This window comes from Salvelinus alpinus, chromosome 26 (genome assembly GCF_045679555.1).
Source record: "Salvelinus alpinus chromosome 26, SLU_Salpinus.1, whole genome shotgun sequence".
NCBI lineage: Eukaryota > Metazoa > Chordata > Actinopteri > Salmoniformes > Salmonidae > Salvelinus > Salvelinus alpinus.
In genome coordinates, this window is record NC_092111.1 from 46492139 (window position 1) to 46514806 (window position 22668).

Here is a 22668-nt window from a genome sequence, read left to right on the forward strand (position 1 = left end):
CTCCAAACTATCTGCCGATTTCTGCACTTTGTGCCTGATTTATAGGATGGCCCTCTATTTTCAGATGCTTTTAATGTGATTTAATCACATGGCTGATACACACTACTTTAATCATGCAGTGATATCAATGGCTGATTCTACTACACTACTCATGCAGTGGTTACATTTTTATTTTACTGTTGAGCTGACACATGATACAATACTGTAATTTATTAAAACAGGGAACATTTTGGTTCAACCCTGCAGAGTATGAATACTACAACACAGAATTCAAACAGAGATCATTTTATTGGCATATAAAAAACAATGTTTACAAAATGACAGCATGCACGCCATTCCTTCCTCACTGGAATCCATATGGTCCAATGGAATATTTTATGCGAGGTTGATATTGACGTTAGTAATGTCAAACGGTTGTGTGTTATAATTATGATCTTTCTACCGCAGTTAGTTTAAGAGGTCAGAAAATAAATAAATGACTAATTGGGAGTGTGTGTGTGTGTGTGTGTGTGTGTGTGTGTGTGTGTGTGTGTGTGTGTGTGTGTGTGTGTGTGTGTGTGTGTGTGTGTAATAAGTGTATGAATGACAACGCGTCCATGTCTTGTATGTAGGTGGACTACACATGGATAGTGCGCGTGACAAAATAATTTACCGGGAGCATTAAAATTCTATATACGTAGATTTACATTGCATGTGAAATAAGATTTAAAAGACAGTATACCCTGTACATTCAGAAAGCTGTGTTTTGATGACACCTGCTACCAAACCCCAAGCTATTTGCATACACCATTAACCCTAGGATACCCTCACCATTAACCCTAGGATACCCTCACCATTAACCCTAGGATACCCTCACCATTAACCCTAGGATACCATTAACCCTAGGATACCCTCACCATTAACCCTAGGATACCCTCACCATTAACCCTAGGATACCCTCACCATTAACCCTAGGATACCCTCACCATTAACCCTAGGATACCCTCACCATTAACCCTAGGATACCCTCACCATTAACCCTAGGATACCCTCACCATTAACCCTAGGATACCCTCACCATAACTTCAAGAGGTGAAAAAAAACAAAAGATTAAGAAATTAAATGAATAAAGAGAAGGAACTTCAAAACAACAATACATTGGTCCAGTAAAAGTGCTATTCAGACCTGATTGGTCAAGAAGGACAATCTATCTGGTCTGATCTCGGAGGTCCATCTATCTGGTCTGATCTCGGAGGTCCATCTACCTGGTCTGATCTCGTAGGTCCATCTATCTGGTCTGATCCAGACCTGACTGGACTCGGAGGTCCATCTACCTGGTCTGATCCAGACCTGACTGGACTCGGAGGTCCATCTACCTGGTCTGATCCAGACCTGACTGGACTCGGAGGTCCATCTACCTGGTCTGATCCAGACCTGACTGGACTCGGAGGTCCATCTACCTGGTCTGATCCAGACCTGACTGGACTCGGAGGTCCATCTACCTGGTCTGATCTCGGAGGTCCATCTACCTGGTCTGATCCAGACCTGACTGGTCTTGGAGACCCATTTATCTGATCTGGTCTGATCCCAACAGGAGATTACAATCCAATATTACAAGTAAAATAAAAATACATCTTTAAGATAATAGTAATGGAAAAACATCAGAATAATACATTACAATATAATAATAGATCATGTATTTTTGGATGATTTTGGATACAGCATGTAGACCACAGGAGGACGGGCTCGTGGTAATGGCTGGTTTCCATGTGGTTGGCTTCGTTCCATCCATTATTATGAGCCGTCCTCCTCTCAGCAGACTCCACTGATGTACACAATCATATCCCACCATTCTGAGATCCTATTGGTCAGCTAAAACCTGTAAAAACAACAGATTCTGTTTCTAGAATCTCCCATATCACTTCCTCGCCAAGTTATTTACAATATACTACAGGTCCATTGAATGACATAGCATTCAGACAGGAGGGGAATTTAGTTTGGCACCAGGCTCAGACCAAAAAAAAAAAAAAGACATAGTAAACCCACCCAATAGTAACCTCTGAACACTTCCTGTTTCCCAGCCAATTAGATCTGCAGCTGGGACAAATATTTTTTGGGAGAAAAATAAATAAAAAATGTATTGGCAGAGACTACCATTGGCATGTCATTTGGTTTAATTGTATTGGCTGGGGCTGGAGATTGTCAGAGACTACCTTAGGCATGTCATTTGGTTTAATTGTATTGGCTGGGGCTGGAGATTGGCAGAGACTACCTTAGGCATGACCACTCTAGGCATTGTATTTCTATGGAAACTGGAAACTAGCCTGCTAAGACCTGACTGATGGCTCTATAGTGCATTGCCTGTTAGACAAGGGCAGTGTCCCAAATGGTAGTGCACTATGTAGGGAATAGGGTTCTATAGGGCTCTGGTCTAAAGTAGTGCACTATGTAGGGAATAGGGTGCCATCTGGCACTATGTAGGGAATAGGGTGCCATCTGGCACTATGTAGGGAATAGGGTGCCATCTGGCACTATGTAGGGAATAGGGTGCCATCTGGCACTATGTAGGGAATAGGGTGCCATCTGGCACTATGTAAGGAATAGGGTGCCATCTGGCACTATGTAGGGAATAGGGTGCCATCTGGCACTATGTAGGGAATAGGGTGCCATCTGGCACTATGTAGGGAATAGGGTGCCATCTGGCATGCTAAATACTTCACACGGTGACATGCCCACCTATAGCCTGGTCCCCTATGGCCTCTGATGTAGTGCACTACCAGGGTCCATGGTTAAATGTAGTGCACTACCAGGGTCCATGGTCAAATGTAGTGCACTACCAGGGTCCCTGGTCTAAAGTAGTGTACTACCAGGGTCCCTGGTCTAAAGTAGTGCACTACCAGGGTCCCTGGTCTAAAGTAGTGTACTACCAGGGTCTAAAGTAGTGTACTACCAGGGTCTAAAGTAGTGTACTACCAGGGTCCCTGGTCTAAAGTAGTGCACTACCAGGGTCCCTGGTCTAAAGTAGTGTACTACCAGGGTCCATGGTCAAATGTAATGCACTACCAGGGTCCATGGTCAAATGTAGTGCACTACCAGGGTCCATGGTCAAATGTAGTGCACTATCTAGGGAACAGGGTCTCCCCAAGGAGCGGACGAGAGAGCGAGAGGTCTAACCCTAAAACTAAACCTGGTTGACGGTCCTCTCAGAGGGTCTGTAGTCTAAACCTGGTTGACGGTCCTCTCAGAGCGTCTGTAGTCTAAACCTGGTTGACGGTCCTCTCAGAGCGTCTGTAGTCTAAACCTGGTTGACGGTCCTCTCAGAGCGTCTGTAGTCTAAACCTGGTTGACGGTCCTCTCAGAGCGTCTGTAGTCTAAACCTGGTTGACGGTCCTCTCAGAGCGTCTGTAGTCTAAACCTGGTTGACGGTCCTCTCAGAGCGTCTGTAGTCTAAACCTGGTTGACGGTCCTCTCAGAGCGTCTGTAGTCTAAACCTGGTTGACGGTCCTCTCAGAGTGTCTGTAGTCTAAACCTGGTTGACGGTCCTCTCAGAGCGTCTGTAATCTAAACCTGGTTGACGGTCCTCTCAGAGCGTCTGTAGTCTAAACCTGGTTGACGGTCCTCTCAGAGCGTCTGTAATCTAAACCTGGTTGACGGTCCTCTCAGAGCGTCTGTAGTCTAAACCTGGTTGATGGTCCTCTCAGAGCGTCTGTAGTCTAAACCTGGTTGACGGTCCTCTCAGATCGTCTGTAGTCTAAACCTGGTTGGCGGTCCTCTCAGAGAGTCTGTAGTCTAAACCTGGTTGGCGGTCCTCTCAGAGGGTCTGTAGTCTAAACCTCATTGACGGTCCTCTCAGAGAGTCTGTAGTCGTCTGTGTTAGGTGAAGACAAGTAGAAGGACTGGGTCTTCCTCTTCAGACGGGCTCGCTTGGTGGCCAGAGAGCGCTTGCTGCTGGAGATGATCTCAGAGACAAACGTCTTACAGTTGATGCAGACCTCCATGGTACACCAATCCTCTGTCAGCTCCTTGGGAAGATCCGGCTCGTCACGAGACCCCTCACTGCTGTCGTATTCAGATAACCTGGGGGTGGAGAGTAGGGTTAGCCAGCCTGCCTGTCGTATTCAGATAACCTGGGGGTGGAGAGTAGGGTTAGCCAGCCTGCCTGTCGTATTCAGATAACCTGGGGGTGGAGAGTAGGGTTAGCCAGCCTGCCTGTCGTATTCAGATAACCTGGGGGTGGAGAGTAGGGTTAGCCAGCCTGCCTGTCGTATTCAGATAACCTGGGGGTGGAGAGTAGGGTTAGCCAGCCTGCCTGTCGTATTCAGATAACCTGGGGGTGGAGAGTAGGGTTAGCCAGCCTGCCTGTCGTATTCAGATAACCTGGGGGTGGAGAGTAGGGTTAGCCAGCCTTCCTGTCGTATTCAGATAACCTGGGGGTGGAGAGTAGGGTTAGCCAGCCTTCCTGTCGTATTCAGATAACCTGGGGGTGGAGAGTAGGGTTAGCCAGCCTGCCTGTCGTATTCAGATAACCTGGGGGTGGAGAGTAGGGTTAGCCAGCCTGCCTGTCGTATTCAGATAACCTGGGGGTGGAGAGTAGGGTTAGCCAGCCTGCCTGTCGTATTCAGATAACCTGGGGGTGGAGAGTAGGGTTAGCCAGCCTGCCTGTCGTAGTCAGATAACCTGGGGGTGGAGAGTAGGGTTAGCCAGCCTGCCTGTCGTATTCAGATAACCTGGGGGTGGAGAGTAGGGTTAGCCAGCCTCCCTGTCGTATTCAGATAACCTGGGGGTGGAGAGTAGGGTTAGCCAGCCTGCCTGTCGTATTCAGATAACCTGGGGGTGGAGAGTAGGGTTAGCCAGCCTGCCTGTCGTATTCAGATAACCTGGGGGTGGAGAGTAGGGTTAGCCAGCCTTCCTGTCGTATTCAGATAACCTGGGGGTGGAGAGTAGGGTTAGCCAGCCTGCCTGTCGTATTCAGATAACCTGGGGGTGGAGAGTAGGGTTAGCCAGCCTGCCTGTCGTATTCAGATAACCTTGGGGTGGAGAGTAGGGTTAGCCAGCCTGCCTGTCGTATTCAGATAACCTGGGGGTGGAGAGTAGGGTTAGCCAGCCTTCCTGTCGTATTCAGATAACCTGGGGGTGGAGAGTAGGGTTAGCCAGCCTGCCTGTCGTATTCAGATAACCTGGGGGTGGAGAGTAGGGTTAGCCAGCCTGCCTGTCGTATTCAGATAACCTGGGGGTGGAGAGTAGGGTTAGCCAGCCTGCCTGTCGTGTCGGAGGTGTTGCTAACATTTACAACAGCAAATGACTGCGTTTGTGTCTTTTGACCTTCTAGTCATGAGAAAGAAAGAAGAAACCCGGACACTGTGGTGAGTTTTTTTAAATTAGCACCCTTATGTAGACATAGCTCCACCCACATCCGTTCAACGCATCGAATGGGGTTGGAGTCCAGGGAAAACAAGTGTTACCAAATATAGCAATGTACATTCCATAAATATTATAGTAAAATGTGTACATAAAACACATTAAACACGTCCGTAAAACCAAAATGAGGACATCGACCCATCAAGCAAGTTCTCATAAATCATTGGGTACAGCGCAAGAAAATCCTCAGAGTAATCTAAAATGGTGGCATTAATTAATGTTCACATTTACAACATAACTAGCCAGAACAGCATTCCATCATTAAGACTTCAGGAAATAATGTCTGGAGGGTGGAGATCCTAAACATTATATTTTACTCAGAGTATTATTATTATCTCCTCCCCTGTCTGATATCTTAACTTTCTCTATACCACAAAATCTAAAAAAAAAAGGTAGAAATGTCATGTTTTAGGTCATTAAAATGTACTGCGACTGGATAATCCCTGTCCTGATTGAACTTTTATGTTCACTGATTCTCTGTTTGAGAGAACGAGAGGTTTAACCGACATTACACAGCCCACATGGACATTTAATCATGTAGATAACATGAGTGGTGGAACACGTACTAGTCATTTATTTGGAAACGTTTTCCTGTGTGTGGGTGGCAGAAATATTCACACTTCATCATATTGTTGCACTGTGCGCAATCTCACATTTATAGCTACCATTCAGAAGAGGGCGGAAAAGATTTCAACTCAATCACTTTTTATAACAGGCCTCCTGGGCCGTATACAGCGTTCCTCACTGAGTTCCCTGAATTCCTATCGGACCATATGACAATACATTTTTGGGAATATCTGCCATGACTACAAGAAACTGGTTTACAGAAAATACCCGAGCCCTGAAGCTTCCAGATAATTATAATGGAAATGGAGCTCTACCAAATTGAAAGACCGTACCATGCAGCCCTCACTGCTGCTCCATCAACCTAGTGGCACAGCACTGCTCACAGAGGAGTCTGGACTGACCTAGTGGCACAGCACTCCTCACAGAGGAGTCTGGACTGACCTAGTGGCACAGCACTGCTCACAGAGGAGGAGTCTGGACCTAATGTTAAGTAAATAGGGGCGTGAACCTTTAAACTAAATTGGGATCGTTAACGTTTAGGAAACGTTTTTTTTTTTTTTTTCCTTTAGTTTATTTAGTAAATGTTTTCTTAACTATTTCTTGAACTGTATTCTTGGTTAAGGGCTTGTAAGTAAGCATTTCATGATAAGGTCTACCACCTGTTGTATTCAGCGCATGTGACAAATAAAATGTGATTTGAGTGAGTGGGGGACTGCAGTAACGCAGTCTGGTAGGTAGCCAGGACTGCAGTAGATTGAACTGCACTGCCTCCTAGCGGTCAAACAGCAGACCATATCTGAATTGTGAATTCACATGTCATTTTATATATTTTTTTATTATCGTTTAAACTATAAAAAGAATAGCAGTTTCAACGTTATTCGTCACATCTCTAGGCCCAAGACCGGTAATGATGTTCTGTGTACCTGGAGACGGTCCGGCGCAGGCTGTGGCGCTGGCTGGACGAGGGCTTCTCTGGGGTGTCCAAGGCTGATGTCCCTCCAGCCTCCTCCCTGGGTAGAGTGGCAGTAGGGCCCAGAGAGGAGACGGGCAGGTTGGCATACGGCTTAGAGGGAAGTCTCATCTGGAACGACAGGACAGAGTTAGGAGGGTCAGATATATAGGCATAATCTGAACATCTGTCAACAATTAAAGGAATAGTGTGGTCAATGGACGGACGAGGACAACTTCGGCTCACCTTTTTACAGCACTGCGAGCACACAGGCCTGGAGAGAGAGTGAAATATTCAGTCACAACAAATTGCACGAATTCTGATATATACAGTGCCTTCGGAAATTATTCAGACCCCTTGAATTTTTCCAATTTTATGTTACAGCATTATTCTAAAATTGATTAAAACTCAATCTACAAAACAAAGCGAAAACAGGTTTATAGAAAGTGTTGTACATTTACATAATTATTTAAATAGATATATATTTAGACTCTTTGCTATGAGACTCGAAATTGAGCTCAGGTGCATCCTGTTTCCATTGATCATCCTTGAGATGTTTCTACAACTTGATTGGAGTCCACCTGTGGTAAATTTAATTGATTGGACATGATTTGGAAAGGCACACACCTGTCTATATAAGGTCCCACAGTTGACAGTGCATGTCAGAGCAAAAACCAAGCCATGAGGTCAAAGGAATTGTCCATAGAGCTCTGAGACAGGATTGTGTCGAGGCACAGATCTGAAGAAGGGTACCAAAATATTTCTGCAGCATTGAAGGTCCCCAAGAACACAGTGTCGGGGGAGAAGGGACCTTGGTCAGGGAGGTGATCAAGAACCAGGTGGTCACTCTGACAGAGTGCCAGAGTTCCTCTGTGGAGATGGGAGAACCTTCCTGAAGGACAACCATCTCTGCAGCACTCCACCAATCAGGTATTTATGGTAGAGTGGCCTAAAGACTTTCAGACCATGAGAAACAAGATTCTCTGGTCTGATGAAACCAAGATTGAACTCTTTGGTCTGAATGCCAAGCGTCACATCTGGAGGAAATCTGGCACCATCCCTACTGTGAAGCATGGGGGTGGCAGCATCATGCTGTGGGGATGTTCTTCAGCGGCAGGGACTTGGAGACTAGTCAGGATTGAGGGAAAGATGAATGGAGCAAAGTACAGAGAGATCCTTAATGAAAACCTCCTCCAGAGCACTCAGGACCTCACCCCCAGTCAACCACCAAGCACACAGCCAAAACAGCACAGGAGTGGCTTCAGGACAAGTCTCTGCTTGTCCTTGAGTGGCCCAGCCAGAGCCTGGACTTGAACCCAATCGAACATCTCTGGAGAGACCTGAAAATAGCTGTGCAGCAACGCTCCCCATCCAACCTGACAGAGTTTGAGAGGATCTGCAGAGAAGAATGGGAGAACCTCTCCAAATACAGGTGTGCCAAGCTTGTAGCGTTATACTGAGTAAAGGGCCTGAATACTTAAAAATGTAAAATAAGGATGTAATGTAACAAAATGTGGAGAAAGTCGAGCGGTCTGAATACTTCCCGAATGTACTGGATATTTTTTCATTTATACTTTATTTTCCATTTAGAAGGACAATAACAACAACAGTGACTACAAACATCCAAACATGACAATAAACAATTGATGGGTGGAATCTGGAGGGTACGTAGCCTGGGTCCTACCAGGAAACACGACACCCAGCGAGCCCTGCCACAGCAAGCCAGGCATCCTGTCTGACCTGGCAGGAGTCAAGCATGGGGGGGTACAGTTCACAAACAAATACAGAAAAAACCCTTAAAGAAAATGTTGAATTATAATCAGACGATGCTCTGTGATTTACATATGATCTTATAATGTCCAAGAGACCCCCTTAATTCTGATTCATGTTAAAACAGATTCTCCGGTACTTTTGAGTAAGTAGTTTTGAATGTAGTGCTTGTCACGAGTCAAGTGGTCCCTTGAAAATGTCGTACTACATTACATATGTGCACCCCTGCGTTCTCTCGCTCTGCCTGGTGTGTCTTGCTTGCTGTCGCTCAAATGGCGAGGGGCTGAAGCTCATTGGCTTGAACTGCTAGGAGCTCGCAATCATGGGGGAAAACGGCACCACACAGCTTCCAGAAACACAGTCTCCTTCAGACTAGAGATTTCGTGGCTAATTGAGGATTAGACAGCACTTCTGCTCCTAGATTATACATGTATGAATTACACATTGACACATCCAGCCCAAAGCCAGAGGGTTTAAAAATACTTAGTATTCACCAAAGTGACAGCCATAATAGAGAACTATATTCTAATATAAATTCAGCTATAATATAAACGTACCTTTTGCAGAACTGGCAGGTGTACGACCAGGTGAAAAAGGAGAACCGTTTAGTCTGACAGGAAAAACACAGCTACAGGAGAGAGGAGGAGAACGGTTATTTCACAGATCAAGTAAATATCAAGTCTAAGACATTAAGCGCTGCAGGAATGTTACAAGATGATCCAGTCAGACTACTTTGGTAATTGAGGTGTGTGATGTTTATTGTGACAGCAACAAGGAGCATTGCAGGCCCAGGAGGACACAACGGTGTACAAGGTTCAGATACTTTTGTAGAACACAGGCCACTCCGAAATGTAGAATAAGGAACCGTGTCATCTCTATTCATGCCATTTATATCTGCAATGATTTCCTACTGAACACCACCCCGCTGGTACAGTATCTAGACAGGCCCTGCTGGTACAGTATCTAGACAGGCCCAGGCCTAGCCCTGCTGGTACAGTATCTAGACAGGCCCAGGCCTAGCCCTGCTGGTACAGTATCTAGACAGGCCCAGGCCTAGCCCTGCTGGTACAGTATCTAGACAGGCCCAGCCCTGCTGGTACAGTATCTAGACAGGCCCTGCTGGTACAGTATCTAGACAGGCCCTGCCGGTACAGTATCTAGACAGGCCCTGCCGGTACAGTATCTAGACAGGCCCTGCCGGTACAGTATCTAGACAGGCCCTGCCGGTACAGTATCTAGACAGGCCCTGCCGGTACAGTATCTAGACAGGCCCTGCTGGTACAGTATCTAGACAGGCCCTGCAGGTACAGTATCTAGACAGGCCCTGCCGGTACAGTATCTAGACAGGCCCTGCTGGTACAGTATCTAGACAGGCCCTGCTGGTACAGTATCTAGACAGGCCCTGCTGGTACAGTATCTAGACAGGCCCTGCTGGTACAGTATCTAGACAGGCCCTGCTGGTACAGTATCTAGACAGGCCCTGCTGGTACAGTATCTAGACAGGCCCTGCTGGTACAGTATCTATACAGGCCCTGCCGGTACAGTATCTAGACAGGCCCTGCCGGTACAGTATCTAGACAGGCCCAGGCCTAGCCCTGCTGGTACAGTATCTAGACAGGCCCTGCCGGTACAGTATCTAGACAGGCCCTGCTGGTACAGTATCTAGACAGGCCCTGCTGGTACAGTATCTAGACAGGCCCTGCCGGTACAGTATCTAGACAGGCCCTGCCGGTACAGTATCTAGACAGGCCCTGCCGGTACAGTATCTAGACAGGCCCTGCCGGTACAGTATCTAGACAAGCCCAGGCCTGCTGGTACAGTATCTAGACAGGCCCAGGCCTGCTGGTACAGTATCTAGACAGGCCCAGGCCTGCTGGTACAGTATCTAGACAGGCCCAGGCCTGCTGGTACAGTATCTAGACAGGCCCAGGCCTGCTGGTACAGTATCTAGACAGGCCCAGGCCTGCTGGTACAGTATCTAGACAGGCCCAGGCCTGCTGGTACAGTATCTAGACAGGCCCAGGCCTGCTGGTACAGTATCTAGACAGGTCCAGGCCTGCTGGTACAGTATCTAGACAGGCCCAGGCCTGCTGGTACAGTATCTAGACAGGCCCAGGCCTGCTGGTACAGTATCTAGACAGGCCCAGGCCTGCTGGTACAGTATCTAGACAGGCCCAGGCCTGCTGGTACAGTATCTAGACAGGCCCAGGCCTGCTGGTACAGTATCTAGACAGGCTCAGGCCTGCTGGTACAGTATCTAGACAGGCCCAGGTCTGCTGGTACAGTATCTAGACAGGCCCAGGCCTGCTGGTACAGTATCTAGACAGGCCCAGGCCTGCTGGTACAGTATCTAGACAGGCCCAGGCCTGCTGGTACAGTATCTAGACAGGCCCAGGTCTATCCCTGCTTGTACAGTATCTAGACAGGTCTAGCCCCGCCGGTACAGTATCTAGACAGGCCCTGCTGGTACAGTATCTACACAGGCCCTGCTGGTACAGTATCTACACAGGCCCTGCTGGTACAGTATCTAGACAGGCCCTGCTGGTACAGTATCTACACAGGCCCTGCTGGTACAGTATCTAGACAGGCCCTGCTGGTACAGTATCTAGACAGGCCCTGCTGGTACAGTATCTAGACAGGCCCAGGCCTGCTGGTACAGTATCTAGACAGGCCTAGCCCTGCTGGTACAGTATCTAGACAGGTCCACCACTGCTGGTACAGTATCTAGACAGGTCCACCACTGCTGGTACAGTATATAGACAGGCCCTGCTGGTACAGTATCTAGACAGGTCCACCACTGCTGGTACAGTATCTAGACAGGCCCTGCTGGTACAGTATCTAGACAGGCCTAGCCCCGCCGGTACAATATCTAGACAGGCCCAGCTCTCACCTTTCCTTTCCTCAGTGCGTTGTAGACGTCTTTGTACTGTTGGAACTTCTCCAGCTCAGCTTTGACCAGAACCTGTCTGATGTGCATCACCTCTTCTACTGTTAGAGCCAGACACTCTACAGGGTAGCAGAAGTCCTCCTGAAACAACACACAGACAGACACAGTTAGCTGATTAGCTTTAACAAAGTAGCCTGGGTACATGCATATACATTTGAGTAATTTAGCAGATGCTTTTATCCAGCTTTAACAAAGTAGCCTGGGTACATGCATATACATTTGAGTAATTTAGCAGATGCTTTTATCCAGAGCAAATAACAATTTGTGCATTCATCGTAAAAGAGCTAGCTGGGACAACCAGATAGGTGCAGTGAAATGTGTTGTTTTACAGGGTCAGCCACAGTAGTGCGACATCCCAGAGCAAATTAGGGTTAAGTGCCTTGCTCAAGGACAGACAGATGTCACCTTGTCGGCTTGGGTATTGGAACCAGTGACCTTTCGGTTACTGACCCAACGCTCTAACCGCTAGGCCACCCTGTCTGTTTGTGCCATCATGCCAAACAGATGTGGGACCAGGCTAGTGTCTGTTTGTGTCATCATGCCAAACAGATGTGGGACCAGGCTAGTGTCTGTTTGTGTCATCATGCCAAACAGATGTGGGACCAGGCTAGTGTCTGTTTGTGTCATCATGCCAAACAGATGTGGGACCAGGCTAGTGTCTGTTTGTGTCATCATGCCAAACAGATGTGGGACCAGGCTAGTGTCTGTTTGTGTCATCATGCCAAACAGATGTGGGACCAGGCTAGTGTCTGTTTGTGTCATCATGCCAAACAGATGTGGGACCAGGCTAGTGTCTGTTTGTGTCATCATGCCAAACAGATGTGGGACCAGGCTATTGTCTGTTTGTGTCATCATGCCAAACAGGTGTGGGACCAGGCTATTGTCTGTTTGTGTCATCATGCCAAACAGGTGTGGGACCAGGCTAGTGTCTGTTTGTGTCATCATGCCAAACAGATGTGGGACCAGGCTAGTGTCTGTTTGTGTCATCATGCCAAACAGATGTGGGACCAGGCTAGTGTCTGTTTGTGTCATCATGCCAAACAGATGTGGGACCAGGCTAGTGTCTGTTTGTGTCATCATGCCAAACAGATGTGGGACCAGGCTAGTGTCTGTTTGTGTCATCATGCCAAACAGATGTGGGACCAGGCTAGTGTCTGTTTGTGTCATCATGCCAAACAGATGTGGGACCAGGCTAGTGTCTGTTTGTGTCATCATGCCAAACAGATGTGGGACCAGGCTAGTGTCTGTTTGTGTCATCATGCCAAACAGATGTGGGACCAGGCTATTGTCTGTTTGTGTCATCATGCCAAACAGGTGTGGGACCAGGCTATTGTCTGTTTGTGTCATCATGCCAAACAGGTGTGGGACCAGGCTAGTGTCTGTTTGTGTCATCATGCCAAACAGATGTGGGACCAGGCTAGTGTCTGTTTGTGTCATCATGCCAAACAGATGTGGGACCAGGCTATTGTCTGTTTGTGTCATCATGCCAAACAGATGTGGGACCAGGCTAGTGTCTGTTTGTGTCATCATGCCAAACAGATGTGGGACCAGGCTATTGTCTGTTTGTGTCATCATGCCAAACAGGTGTGGGACCAGGCTAGTGTCTGTTTGTGTCATCATGCCAAACAGATGTGGGACCAGGCTATTGTCTGTTTGTGTCATCATGCCAAACAGGTGTGGGACCAGGCTAGTGTCTGTTTGTGTCATCATGCCAAACAGATGTGGGACCAGGCTAGTGTCTGTTTGTGTCATCATGCCAAACAGATGTGGGACCAGGCTAGTGTCTGTTTGTGTCATCATGCCAAACAGGTGTGGGACCAGGCTATTATCTGTTTGTGTCATCATGCCAAACAGATGTGGGACCAGGCTAGTGTCTGTTTGTGTCATCATGCCAAACAGGTGTGGGACCAGGCTAGTGTCTGTTTGTGTCATCATGCCAAACAGGTGTGGGACCAGGCTAGTGTCTGTTTGTGTCATCATGCCAAACAGATGTGGGACCAGGCTAGTGTCTGTTTGTGTCATCATGCCAAACAGATGTGGGACCAGGCTAGTGTCTGTTTGTGTCATCATGCCAAACAGATGTGGGACCAGGCTAGTGTCTGTTTGTGTCATCATGCCAAACAGGTGTGGGACCAGGCTATTATCAAAGCTCCATGACAATGGAAAGCCTCAACATACCATAGAGGAGTTGTACCTTTATTCTGACAGCGTGAAAATGAGGCGATCACATAAAGGTGAAAATGAGGCGATCACATTAACAAAGAATCTAAAAGGGAACCTACAGCCCAGCAGCACAAGGTGATGATGTTGGTTGGTTACCACGGAAACAGGAGACAAAACCATTATTGGAGCATGCGGCTCAATTCCACAACCACCTCACCCGTTACGTCCCCACGCCACCCGTTACGTCGCCACGCCACCTCACCCGTTACGTCGCCACGCCACCTCACCCGTTACGTCCCCACGCCACCCGTTACGTCGCCACGCCACCTCACCCGTTACGTCGCCACGCCACCTCACCCGTTACGTCCCCACGCCACCTCACCCGTTACGTCCCCACGCCACCTCACCCGTTACGTCCCCACGCCACGCCACCCGTCGCGTCACCACGCCACCCGTCGCATCGCCACGCGACACGTCGCCACGCCACCTCACCCGTCGCCACGCCACCTCAGCCGTCGCGTCGCCACGCCACCTCACCCGTCACGTCGCCACGCCACCTCACCCGTCACGTCGTCACGCCACCTCACCCGTCGCCACCTCACCCGATACGTCGCCACGCCACCTCGCCCGTTACGTCGCCACGCCACCTCGCCCGGTACGTCGCCACGCCACCTCGCCCGGTACGTCGCCACGCCACCTCACCCGTCACGTCGCCACCTCACCCGCCACGTCGCCACCTCACCCGTCACCACCTCACCCGTCACGTCACCACCTCACCCGTCACGTCGCCACCTCACACGTCACCACACCCGTTACGTCACCACGCCACCTCACCCGTTACGTCACCACGCCACCTCACCCGTTACGTCACCACGCCACCTCACCCGTTACCTTACCACGCCACCTCACCCGTTACGTCACCACGCCACCTCACCCGTTACGTCACCACGCCACCTCACCCGTTACGTCACCACGCCACCTCACCCGTTACGTCACCACGCCACCTCACCCGTTACGTCACCACGCCACCTCACCCGTTACGTCACCACGCCACCTCACCCGTCACCAACTCACCCATCACGTCACCACGCCATCTCACCCGTCACGTCGCCACGCCACCTCACCCGTCACGTCGCCACGCCACCTCACCCGTCACGTCGCCACGCCACCTCACCCGTCACGTCGCCACGCCACCTCACCCGTCACGTCGCCACGCCACCTCACCCGTTACGTCGCCACGCCACCTCACCCGTTACGTCGCCACGCCACCTCACCCGTTACGTCGCCACGCCACCTCACCCGTTACGTCGCCACGCCACCTCAGCCGTTACGTCGCCACGCCACCTCACCCGTCACGTCGCCACGCCACCTCACCCGTCACGTCGCCACGCCACCTCACCCGTTACGTCGCCACGCCACCTCACCCGTTACGTCGCCACGCCACCTCACCCGTTACGTCGCCACGCCACCTCACCCGTTACGTCGCCACGCCACCTCACCCGTTACGTCGCCACGCCACCTCACCCGTTACGTCGCCACGCCACCTCACCCGTTACGTCGCCACGCCACCTCACCCGTTACGTCGCCACGCCACCTCACCCGTTACGTCGCCACGCCACCTCACCCGTTACGTCGCCACGCCACCTCACCCGTTACGTCGCCACGCCACCTCACCCGTTACGTCACCACGCCACCTCACCCGTTACGTCACCACGCCACCTCACCCGTTACGTCACCACGCCACCTCACCCGTTACGTCGCCACGCCACCTCACCCATATCATTCCCAGGGAGCACACAGAGCCCAGACTGATGATGATGATGATGAAGAACAACACAGCAGCTCTGAGCCCATCTTAACACCCAGTGAGTCATGTAGTTAGTTGGAGTGTATAAAGTCTAAAATGTGTTACCAAACATTGTTAGTTTTAACATGATAAATTGCATTAGGTGATCATTGATGAAGTCATTGGGTGCGTTCCAGGTCATCTTTTTTTTTGCAGTCGGGGGTCCAATAATCTCTGAATATTGCAATATTATACATCGATGTGGTGAGGACCTGGAACGCATCCTTAGTTATTCTGAGTGGAGTGACGAAATACATCCATGACATACCACCTTAACACCTCTGCTGGGGGCGGGGTTTTCCACCTGACAGGAAATAAAATAGTTCAGTAGAACTGATTGGAGCACCGACTTCTCCAGAATACCATTACATCATTATGTCTGCCTCTGGAGATGCCCCATACACCATAATAATACCATTATATCATTATGTCTGCCTCTGGAGATGCCACATACACCATAATAATACCATTATGCCTGCCTCTGGAGATGCCACATACACCATAATAATACCATTATATCTGCCTCTGGAGATGCCACATACACCATAATAATACCATTATGTCATTATGTCTGCCTCTGGAGATGCCCCATACACCATAATAATACCATTATATCATTATGTCTGCCTCTGGAGATGCCACATACACCATAATAATACCATTATGCCTGCCTCTGGAGATGCCACATACACCATAATAATACCATTATGTCATTATGTCTGCCTCTGGAGATGCCACATACACCATAATAATACCATTATATCATTATGTCTGCCTCTGGAGATGCCACATACACCATAATAATACCATTATATCTGCCTCTGGAGATGCCACATACACCATAATAATACCATTATATCTGCCTCTGGAAATGCCACATACACCATAATAATACCATTATATCTGCCTCTGGAGATGCCCCATACACCATAATAATACCATTATATCTGCCTCTGGAGATGCCACATACACCATAATAATACCATTATATCTGCCTCTGGAAATGCCACATACACCATAATAATACCATTATATCTGCCTCTGGAGATGCCCCATACACCATAATAATACCATTATATCATTATGTCTGCCTCTGGAGATGCCACATACACCATAATAATACCATTATATCATTATGTCTGCCTCTGGAGATGCCACATACACCATAATAATACCATTATATCTGCCTCTGGAAATGCCACATACACCATAATAATACCATTATATCTGCCTCTGGAGATGCCACATACACCATAATAATACCATTATATCATTATGTCTGCCTCTGGAGATGCCACATACACCATAATAATACCATTATATCATTATGTCTGCCTCTGGAGATGCCACATACACCATAATAATACCATGATATCATTATATCTGCCTCTGGAGATGCCACATACACCATAATAATACCATTATATCTGCCTCTGGAGATGCCCCATACACCATAATAATACCATTATATCTGCCTCTGGAGATGCCCCATACACCATAATAATACCATTATATCATTATGTCTGCCTCTGGAGATGCCACATACACCATAATAATACCATTATATCATTATGTCTGCCTCTGGAGATGCCACATACACCATAATAATACCATTATATCTGCCTCTGGAGATGCCCCATACACCATAATAATACCATTATATCTGCCTCTGGAGATGCCCCATACACCATAATAATACCATTATATCATTATGTCTGCCTCTGGAGATGCCACATACACCATAATAATACCATTATATCATTATGTCTGCCTCTGGAGATGCCACATACACCATAATAATACCATTATATCTGCCTCTGGAGATGCCACATACACCATAATAATACCATTATATCTGCCTCTGGAGATGCCACATACACCATAATAATACCATTATATCTGCCTCTGGAGATGCCACATACACCATAATAATACCATTATATCTGCCTCTGGAGATGCCACATACACCATAATAATACCATTATATCTGCCTCTGGAGATGCCACATACACCATAATAATACCATTATATCTGCCTCTGGAGATGCCACATACACCATAATAATACCATTATATCTGCCTCTGGAGATGCCACATACACCATAATAATACCATTATATCTGCCTCTGGAGATGCCACATACACCATAATAATACCATTATGTCATTATGTCTGCCTCTGGAGATGCCCCATACACCATAATAATACCATTATATCATTATGTCTGCCTCTGGAGATGCCACATACACCATAATAATACCATTATATCTGCCTCTGGAGATGCCCCATACACCATAATAATACCATTATATCTGCCTCTGGAGATGCCACATACACCATAATAATACCATTATATCTGCCTCTGGAGATGCCACATACACCATAATAATACCATTATATCTGCCTCTGGAGATGCCACATACACCATAATAATACCATTATATCTGCCTCTGGAGATGCCACATACACCATAATAATACCATTATATCTGCCTCTGGAGATGCCACATACACCATAATAATACCATTATGTCATTATGTCTGCCTCTGGAGATGCCCCATACACCATAATAATACCATTATATCATTATGTCTGCCTCTGGAGATGCCACATACACCATAATAATACCATTATATCTGCCTCTGGAGATGCCCCATACACCATAATAATACCATTATATCTGCCTCTGGAGATGCCACATACACCATAATAATACCATTATATCTGCCTCTGGAGATGCCACATACACCATAATAATACCATTATATCTGCCTCTGGAGATGCCACATACACCATAATAATACCATTATGTCATTATGTCTGCCTCTGGAGATGCCCCATACACCATAATAATACCATTATATCATTATGTCTGCCTCTGGAGATGCCACATACACCATAATAATACCATTATATCTGCCTCTGGAGATGCCCCATACACCATAATAATACCATTATATCTGCCTCTGGAGATGCCCCATACACCATAATAATACCATTATATCTGCCTCTGGAGATGCCACATACACCATAATAATACCATTATATCTGCCTCTGGAGATGCCCCATACACCATAATAATACCATTATATCTGCCTCTGGAGATGCCACATACACCATAATAATACCATTATATCTGCCTCTGGAGATGCCACATACACCATAATAATACCATTATATCTGCCTCTGGAGATGCCACATACACCATAATAATACCATTATGTCATTATGTCTGCCTCTGGAGATGCCCCATACACCATAATAATACCATTATATCATTATGTCTGCCTCTGGAGATGCCACATACACCATAATAATACCATTATATCTGCCTCTGGAGATGCCCCATACACCATAATAATACCATTATATCTGCCTCTGGAGATGCCACATACACCATAATAATACCATTATATCTGCCTCTGGAGATGCCACATGCACCATACACGCCGATTTCAAGTTTTCATAACAATCGGAAATGTGATTTTTTTCTTTTACACCTTAATTTAACTAGGCAAGTCAGTTAAGAACACATTCTTATTTTCAATGACGGCCTAGGAACGGTGGGTTAACTGCCTTGTTCAGGGGCAGAACGACAGATGTTTACCTTGTCAGCTCGGGATTCGTTTTTGCAATCTTCCGGTTACTAGTCCAACGCCCTAACCACCTGCCTTACATTGCACTCCACGTGCACCTGGCTACCTGTTACGCAAGGGCACCAAGAAGCCAAGGTAAGTTGCTAGCTAGCATTAATCTTATAAAAATAATCAATCATAATCACTAGTTATAACTACACATGGTTGATGATATTACTAGTTTATCTAGTGTGTCCTGCGTTGTATATAATTGATGCGGTGCCTGTTAATTTATCATTGAATCACAGCCTACTTCGCCAAACGGGTGATTTAACAAGCACATTCGTGAAAAAAGCACTGTCGTTGCACCAATGTACCTAACCATAAACATCAATGCCTTTCTGAAAATCAATACACAAGTATATATTTTTAAAAACTTGCATATTTAGTTAATATTGCCTGCTAACATGAATTTCTTATAATTAGGGAAATTGTGTCACTTCTCTTGCGTTCCGTGCAAGCAGTCAGGGTATATGCAGCAGTTTGGGCCGCCTGGCTCGTTGCGAACTGTGTGAAGACCATTTCTTCCTAACAAAGACCGTAATTAATTTGCCAGAATTGTACATAATTATGACATAACATTGAAGGTTGTACAATGTAACAGCAATATTTAGACTTAGGGATGCCACCCGTTAGATAAAATACGGAACGGTTCCGTATTTCACTGAAAGAATAAACGTTTTGTTTTCGAAATGATAGTTTCCGGATTCGACCATTTTAATGACCTAAGGCTCGTATTTCTGTGTGTTATTATGTTATAATTAAGTCTATGATTTGATAGAGCAGTCTGACTGAGCGATGGTAGGCACCAGCATGCTCGTAAGCATTCATTCAAACAGCACTTGCGTTTTGCCAGCAGCTCTTCGCAATGCTTCAAGCATTGCGCTGTTTATGACTTCAAGCCTATCAACTCCCGAGATTAGGCTGGTGTAACCGATGTGAAATGGCTAGCTAGTTAGCGGGGTGCGCGCTAATAGCGTTTCAAACGTCACTCGCTCTGCGACTTGCTCTGCATGGGTAACGCTGCTTCGAGGGTGGCTGTTGTCGATGTGTTCCTGGTTCGAGCCCAGGTATGGAAGCTATACTGTTACACTGGCAATACTAAAGTGCCTATAAGAACATCCAATAGTCAAAGGTATATGGAATACAAATGGTATAGAGAGAAATAGTCCTATAATTTCTATAATAACTACAACCTAAAACTTCTTACCTGGGAATATTGAAGACTCATGTTAAAAGGAACCACCAGCTTTCATATGTTCTCATGTTCTGAGCAAGGAACTTAAACGTTAGCTTTTTTACATGGCACATATTGCACTTTTACTTTCTTCTCCAACACTTTGTTTTTGCATTATTTAAACCAAATTGAACATGTTTCATTATTTATTTGAGGCTAAATAGATTTTATTGATGTATTATATTAAGTTCAAATAAGTGTTCATTAAGTATTGTTGTAATTGTCATTATCACAAATAAATTAAAAAAATATATAAAAATTTTTACTATATTTTTACTATATTTTTTATATATATTTATATATATATAAGTCATTTTTTCTCTTTTTTAATTTTTTTAATGTAAAATCGGCTGATTAATCGGTATCGGCTTTTTTTGGTCCTCCAATAATCGGTATCGGTGTTGAAAAATCCTAATCAGTCGACCTCTAGTTCCTCGTCCCCCTCCATGACACACTGCCTGACCTGACCAGTACCAGGTCATTCAGCAAGTAAGTTACCTCAGAGAAACCATCTCACAGTAGGGCAGGAATCAAATCAAATGTTTTTATATAGGCCTTCTTACATCAGCTGATATCTCAAAGCGCTGTACAGAAACCCAGCCTAAAACCCCAAACAGCAAGCAATGCAGGTGTAGAAGATGGGACAAAATAGTTATCCCATTTGAAGCATCATACAATGTGTTTGAAAACACGAGGCCAACCAGGTAATTGAAAACACGAGGCCAACCAGGTAATTGAAAACACGAGGCCAACCAGGTAATTGAAAACACGAGGCCAACCAGGTAATTGAAAACACGAGGCCAACCAGGTAATTGAAAACACGAGGCCAACTAGGTAATTGAAAACACGAGGCCAACCAGGTAATTGAAAACACGAGGCCAACCAGGTAATTGAAAACACGAGGCCAACCAGGTAATTGAAAACACGAGGCCAACCAGGTAATTAAAAAACATGAGGCCAACCAGGTAATTGAAAACACGAGGCCAACCAGGTAATTGAAAACACGAGGCTTGACTGTCTGCAGCACAATAGTGTACATACCAGAGACTTGGAGCTCTGTCTGGTGGGGGCTGTGAAGGGGGGCTCCTTCTCAATGGAGTGTCTCCTCTGAGGGGAGGGGCGACTGTCAGGCTGGGGAGTCATGGTGATGGGCAGGAACCTAGGGGGTGCTGGAGGGCAGAGAGAGAAGACAGGCTGGAAGGAATGAGGGAACAGGCAGTTTATATATTTTATATTTTACTTTTACCCCGTTTTCGTGGTATCCAATTGGTAGTTAAAGTCTCATCGCTGCAACTCCGAAACACAACCCAGCCTAGCCGCACTGCTTCTTGACACAATGCCCACTTATCCCGGAAGCCAGCCGCACCAATGTGTCGGAGGAAAGGACTAAATGATAGGACTAAAGTAGTTTGACCAGGACCAATAGGACTAAAGTAGTGCACTACATTTGACCAGGACCCATAGGACTAAAGTAGCGCACTACATTTGACCAGGGCCCATAGGACTAAAGTAGTGCACTACATTTGACCAGGGCCCATAGGACTAAAGTAGTGCACTACATTTGAACAGGGCCAATAGGACTAAAGTAGTGAACTACATTTGACCAGGGCCAAAAGGACTAAAGTAGTGCACTACATTTGACCAGGGCCAATAGGCCTAAAGTAGTGCACTACATTTGACCAGGGCCAATAGGCCTAAAGTAGTGCACTACATTTGACCAGGGCCAATAGGACTAAAGTAGTGAACTACATTTGACCAGGGCCAATAGGACTAAAGTAGTGAACTACATTTGACCAGGGCCAATAGGACTAAAGTAGTGAACTACATTTGACCAGGGCCAATAGGACTAAAGTAGTAAACTACACTACATGAACTACCTCAATCAGACCGACTAACCGGCGCCCCCCCGCACATTGACTCTGTACCGTAACACCCTGTATATAGCCTCCACATTGACTCTGTACCGTAACACCCTGTATATAGCCTCCACATTGACTCTGTACCGGTACCCCCTGTATATAGTCTCCACATTGACTCTGTACCGGTACCCCCTGTATATAGCCTCCACATTGTACCGTAACACCCTGTATATAGCCTCCACATTGACTCTGTACCGTAACACCCTGTATATAGCCTCCACATTGACACTGTACCGGTA

The 22668-nt window shown here is 46.7% G+C and overlaps 1 protein-coding gene across 5 annotated transcripts in view; it reads right to left on the reverse strand.

The window, feature by feature from the left end:
* Nucleotides 1–269: 269 nt before the first annotated feature.
* Nucleotides 270–22668, reverse strand: part of LOC139555356 (protein spire homolog 1-like) — a 132003-nt gene continuing 109604 nt past the window's right edge. For 2 of the 5 annotated variants that reach the window (XM_071369079.1, XM_071369077.1), the window contains 7 exons: nt 21552–21679; nt 15908–15943; nt 11574–11711; nt 9241–9311; nt 7160–7187; nt 6888–7045; nt 270–4056 (listed from right to left, as the gene is read on the reverse strand). In XM_071369079.1, coding sequence (XP_071225180.1) covers nt 3807–4056; nt 6888–7045; nt 7160–7187; nt 9241–9311; nt 11574–11711; nt 15908–15943; nt 21552–21679 — 809 coding nt within the window. In that variant the 3' untranslated portion in view covers nt 270–3806. The remainder of the gene's footprint in view (nt 4057–6887; nt 7046–7159; nt 7188–9240; nt 9312–11573; nt 11712–15907; nt 15944–21551; nt 21680–22668) is intronic. The other 3 variants (XR_011670989.1, XR_011670990.1, XM_071369078.1) reach the window with 3 other exon arrangements.